Source organism: Numenius arquata, chromosome 8, assembly GCF_964106895.1.
Source record: "Numenius arquata chromosome 8, bNumArq3.hap1.1, whole genome shotgun sequence".
Lineage (NCBI taxonomy): Eukaryota > Metazoa > Chordata > Aves > Charadriiformes > Scolopacidae > Numenius > Numenius arquata.
The window spans coordinates 29,634,603-29,640,602 of record NC_133583.1 but is presented as its reverse complement, the minus strand read 5'-3'; the positions used below and the strand labels follow the sequence as shown (position 1 = coordinate 29,640,602).

The following is a 6,000-nucleotide window of genomic DNA, read 5'->3' as shown; positions in this document are numbered from 1 at the left end:
TACAGGAGTATACATAAATAAATACAGTATGGCTGTACTAATTAACAGTTGCATATTCAGCACACAAAATTTCACCAGCTAAATGGAAGGTGCAATTCCAATTGGGGCGCTTTTTTATTCCATTGTAAAGGTTAATATAAACCTTCATTTTCAGCCTGGTGCAGCATATAGGCAGTATTCATTTACTCTTTTATATAAAACAATTCTTTGAACCACAATTCACTAAAAGCGGTTTATATAAATCAAGTTAATTAGTTTTTGGCAGTTTCTTTGGACACAGTCAAAACGTCTCTCATCCCCATTTTTATGTAAATAATGCTTTTTCATAATAGGGATAACAAATTAGGACTCACACTTACCTGTAACAATCTCCTGAAGCCCAGAGTAACATATCGGTCATCCTCGCGGTTCACGCCACTACACTTTGAACTATGGACCCAACAGCCAAAAATCGCTGCGCTTCACTGCTGGTACTGGCCTTAAGCGTCACACGTATAGAAGTTGCATATAAAAAGAACGATAATGCAGTCAAGCTGTTAGAAATCAAATTTGTAGAAAAAGGAAGATTTTTGTTATAATTGATCTAGTTCTGTTTAGCGTCCGTTCAGAGAGTATTGCCAGTTTAAATTCTGTATCTCAGGGTAGACTTTTCAACCTAGAAGGCCAAAGAAAACACCTGTAACTCAACATCTACCTTGTCCACTTTACCTTAACCTCAAGCATAACTTCCACAACACACCGTGAACCTTTATCTGGTAGACCCCAAACGAGCAAGGCTGCCTCAGTTTCCCCGATGGAACCTGCTTACAAAGTACACGCTGCCTTTGGTTTGTACAGTTTCTCTAGTTGAAAGTGGAGCAGAAGGGAAAACTCGCATATCGTCGTTCTTCATAGTAATGGATGGAAGGAGTGACGAGCAACACTACTGCCTCTCAGTATGATGTGTCAGGACAAGTTCTAGCTGTGTCTTAAAGACAAGACAACCGGAAACACAATTTCACCCGCTGCTGTCAATGAAGGCGTGCAACTCAGTAGGGATCAGTGCTCAAGCCGCAACAGTGGCTGACCTACGGCCTTCCAGTGCTCTCACCGACAACCGTTAGTTACGTGGCGTGTTCACCCCACTGCGTTCAACTTGTGCTTTCCAGAGACCAAGGGAGTGTGACCTCTTGGAGCCTGGAAGGCAGAAGTTGGGCTCGTTCCCCGAATGAGCCTCCTGGGCTACAGCACCATGCAGCGGAGCCAGACTAATGCTTCAATTGCACATTCCCGTTTTTAAACAGGAAAAATTAAAAAAATACAAAGAGCGCGTGCTGGATTTCTGTGGTAATTTCCAGGTGAAATCTGGTTGCTCATCACAATACTGAGTATGTTTACTCGTTCTCAGATATCGGGGCCTCGCTTTTACCCAAAGAGTTCTCCACTTGTTTATTAACAAATAAGTTATTATTACAAGTCATAGCTCATCCTTTTCCATCATTTCAAATGCTTCTATATCTTCATTCCAGTCTGCTAATATGGATTCCATAGGTTGGACTTTATTGTCCCAGTTAACTTTGGAATTTGACTCTGTCTCGGTCTTTTGTTCCTGAGGCTGGTGATCCCCTTGCGTACATGCTGGCTCCGGAGCACTAGCCTCATCGGTTCCAGGGACGTAGGAATCCTGATTTGAAATGGAAATGCTGTCACTGTCTGCGTCAGCAGGAGATAAAGAATCAGGGTCAGTAACATCAGAGCTTTCTCCTTCTTCAGGCTCCTGACTGACCGCACCAACATCCTGAGATGCTGAAGGAGCTTCTTCTGAATTCTGTTTATGTGAATCGTTTTCAGATAACTTCTGGTCCATATTCTCCATTTCCAAGTCTTTGAGAGGGGAGAGAAAAAAAAACAAACAAACAGAAAAAAAACACGTTTTGAAAAAAAAACTACCTAGGAAGGCACATTTTATTATGTATTTCATAAGCAAGGTCACCTCCCTTGACCATATTCCTCAAGGAAGTGCAGACTTAAATGTTAAGTTTTCATATCAATGGAATCAAGGAATGTATTTTACAGAGGGAGGTGAGGGAAGACATTTAAACAAGGGCAAACGATATAGTGAGATTAGTTTTGGTTCCTCAAACTGGAATAGTGACTTCTGGGTCAGTGCTAGTTGCCATCTTTCAGTCTCAAGCAAATACCCACTGCGTGCACTGAAATTTAAAGCACTCCCAGATCCAGGATCCCACTTCTAAGGAAGTGGGAGACAGAGTTCCTTAATTTTACTGAACTGTGAATTAAAGAGAGCCAAAACCTCCCTTGTCACATCCCCACTCAAAGCAACTAACATCTAAATCACTACTTGAGATAGGTATTGTAACTCCACAACAGCTGCCCCATTTAACCATGCAGATTTATCTGGAGTTAGATGTTTATACCTAGTATACAGGACACTAGTACTTCAGGACTTCTAGGGAATTTAACTGAATATACCATGTTTAACACGGGATACTTACTGCTATCAATAATGTAGTTTGGAATCATTTTACCTTTAAAGATTGTTGCTGGGATTCCAAACGGAAGCAGGAGGAGGGGGGAAGAAGCAGATACGCATTACATATTCTCAAATGCAGAGCTATCTTTTGTATTTAGTATTTTCTTAGAGCAGATTAACCATAGTTATAAACAGGAGAAATCTGTAAACAGCTATGAAGAAACAACACTGTAGCTTTTGACATAACACCTTTGCAAATGTGCACAAAATAAACGCCTGTCCCTGGTTTACTAGAGATACTTGTTCTTATATACTCTGCTCGGCCAAAGCAGTGCTACGCGGAAGGCTGACAAAGGGAAAACCTAGAATTTTCTACCATATGCAAACCTGTTAATTGGAAATGTATTAGCTTGCAATTTTCTTGTATTATACAAGAAAAACTGCAAAACATCTGAGGTCAGCAGCCTTATTTCTCATGATAACAAATTCTCCTTAGATAGGCAAAATAGTTGTAAGAGTTGTCTCTCTCCTTTTGGGTACCAAGCACGTCACTGGGGATGTCGATAAGAGAGAGGCGTTTACAATGTAGGGCACTGAAAACACTTATGCTATTCCTGATGCCACTTCAAAGCAGATTGTGACAAAAAAAAGGTTCAAAAGGAATCCAAAAGGCTGTATTTTCTCATTAGTCAAAGTGACATTTAACTTAAGAACAGTATTTCTGGATGTTAGTGTTAACTTGGGAGGGGTGGCAAATAATGACACATCTCGGATATTAGTTGTTTCATAAGAAAGCCGTTACCAATGTCAAACAGAAAACTCGAGCTACCAAAGAATGCATTTGCACCTTTGGGTAGCAATAGAAATCACTCTTATACATTTCACATTGTGCCACGGCACAGATGGAAGCTAAATTTGTATAAATAACCTCTAATCTTACCTCTGTCTTTTGCTTTATCAGAAAGGAGCACCTCCACAGACTCATACTCCCGGATTGCATCCAGTATAATGTTTCCTTCCTTATTGAAGAGGAAGAGCATGGGAATTGTGATATCGTCTGTATTCTTTCCATCACCAGCCATTTGGAAGAGAGGAGCTGTGTCACTGCTGCTTCCCTCATTGTCATCTAGCCAGACGCAGACAAAAGGAAAAGCAAGCAAACCTCCCGTTAGATAAATAGGCTACAACTCTGAACTTCAGCAGACTTCTTGAGCGGCTTTCTACTGCCCAGTCAGTTAGAGGATCTTGGGCAGAAAATAGTAAGTCAGTTGTAAAAAGCAAAAATCCAACTTGTGTACTTGTTTTCCTTATCATTTCTCATTTGTATCTCAAGTCTTCTTCAGTAGATAGCGCTATTTCAACACTCGGTGATCCTTAAAATAACAACTTTTCATCTGCAAAACCAGTGACAACCACCCATCCCAGTTTCTTTAGCTATACTTTCTGCGCAGAACCAAACAAAAGCAAAACATTTCTTCATCTTCTAAAAGTGCAATTTCTACGTTGGAGTACTGTCATCTCAGAGAGTTTGTCAGCTTCCTGTCAGCTTTCCAGTATCTTCAAATCTGTAAAATATAGGTTACATTTACACAAACTTAAGATTTTTAGAAGTTAAGATTTTATTTACCAATAACAATGCCACCTATTGCTCCAGCTTTTTGAATGTTCCGTGCCTTTTCAGCAAACATACACTGGCCTCTTTGCATCAAAGCAATTTTCTCTTTTACCACCTCAGGATTAGTGATCTCTGAGCATCCATTATATGGCTTAATGGTTGCAACAAATCCTCTTGTCTGTTTGGAAAAACAAAAACAGAAAGAGAGAATTACAGCACCGGGTTCAAACTTGCAAAAGATTCCTAAGCATGTTCACTTCTTCAGTCGCTCTAATGCATTTAGCGTTGTCTTCTGTCACTGCAGGCAGTCTTTACCCTGAAGCTGGAGTTCTAAGAAGCCAAGAAAGACCGAGTGAAACCCAAGTTCTCATATTCAGAGTATTTTGTCTATACCTGTGAACTGCCATCTCTGGAAAAATTTCTTCTTGTCAACTGCTAGTCTGGAACTCCTCTTTTGGGCTGCATCTTGCCCAATCCAAGTCATTGAGTTTTCCTACTGCTTCCAGTAAGGACCATTGCCTCTGTGATATTTTCTTCTTCCATCTAGATATAGCCTTTTATAAAAGCTTGTGTAAGAACTGCCTACTCTAACTCTAAAAGAGCTTCTGAAAATTCATGGCTGACACAGTAGGAAAAACTTGCCTTAAATTAATATCTCTTAAGATGTGCACTGCAGATTATATAAATTTGTTTCAAAAAAATCATACTACATATGCATTTTAAATCCGAAATCATGACTGATGACTCAGAAGCAGAACATTGGCCACGGACCGATAAGCCACTCATCTAAAAGACTGTCATAGCTGTCATTCTGTCATTGCTGCGCTCTGTCATTTTAACCACTGTAATTAATTGATCGCTCTCTAGCTGGCCATCCTGAAATAGCACCAGTACTGTAAAATTTAGGCTTATGCAATAAGGGAAGTAACAGAAAGCTAGGAACAGATCACATACACATCTTACATACCCCTGCTTTGTGTTTGGATAAATCCATTCCAAATTGTGCTGGTCCAGCAGTCAAGACCACCCTGCCAAAGAATGGATGGGAAACAATTTGAACAGCACGAGGAGGTAGCTGTTGCTCTTTCTGTTGCTGACTGGAGAGTTCAATCATTTCTTGCATGAACCGTAAGCCGTCTTCAGCATCAAGTGAACTTGCTGCCTGAGTGGTAAAGAAACAATAAACAGTTTCTTCTTAAATGTTTGAGAAACTTTGGAAGAAAAAAAAACCAAACAAACAAACCACCCTGAAGTTCAGTTTGCTTGGATCACTGCTACAAAGATTTTAAAATACAGAGTGGATGCTCACTGACACCCATTCATCATTCCAAATGAGGTATTTAACTTTTTAGCATCTCCGCTACACTGTAGACTAAAAATATATAACCATATACATCTCCTAGACAAACAGAAGTATCTCACACTGAAAAACTAATATTTTCAGATAAGATGCTATTAACTGCATCACTTTGACAAGAACAGCCTCCATCTATTTTAATGGAAGACTGGTTAAAAATGTTGCTGAGGCAAAACATTAACAACCAACCACCTGCTAAATATAGTTGCACATTCAAGTTCACGCGCCCCTTCTGCAGTCTGGCTGTCCTGAACCTCTAAGTGTTAAATCTCATTGCTAGTAGCATTTTACTAGAAGTTTCCAGAAAAAGTACTGTCAGGTCTTACTTGCACTGCATGCTGTACTAATTGTACTCTTCCATCTTTTAGATGAATCAAACTGACTCCCATCTTCTTCAGTATCTCCAAGTGTTCAGGATTACTGGCCATGAAATCTCTGGCTCTCAATGGTGGTTTTGGTCCACTTCCCAAACTCTCTTCTCTGCCAAAAGATATTAGAGATCAAAGGTTTAAAAACCAGATTATTCTTGAAACAAGATTTTCACGTTATTCCTAC

General features: G+C 39.9%; 1 protein-coding gene across 2 annotated transcripts in view; it reads right to left on the bottom strand.

Moving 5' to 3' along the window:
* Positions 1–220: 220 nt before the first annotated feature.
* The window catches only part of EDEM3 (ER degradation enhancing alpha-mannosidase like protein 3), a 28,936-nt gene continuing 23,156 nt past the window's right edge, over positions 221–6,000 (bottom strand). Inside the window, exons 16-21 of one of the 2 annotated variants that reach the window (XM_074151779.1) lie at positions 5,772–5,925; positions 5,056–5,250; positions 4,101–4,266; positions 3,414–3,599; positions 2,496–2,543; positions 1,457–1,863 (exon numbers count right to left, since the gene is read on the bottom strand). In XM_074151779.1, coding sequence (XP_074007880.1) covers positions 1,457–1,863; positions 2,496–2,543; positions 3,414–3,599; positions 4,101–4,266; positions 5,056–5,250; positions 5,772–5,925 — 1,156 coding nt within the window. Of the gene's footprint in view, positions 1,864–2,495; positions 2,544–3,413; positions 3,600–4,100; positions 4,267–5,055; positions 5,251–5,771; positions 5,926–6,000 lie in introns of both variants that reach the window. The other variant, XM_074151780.1, reaches the window with a different exon arrangement.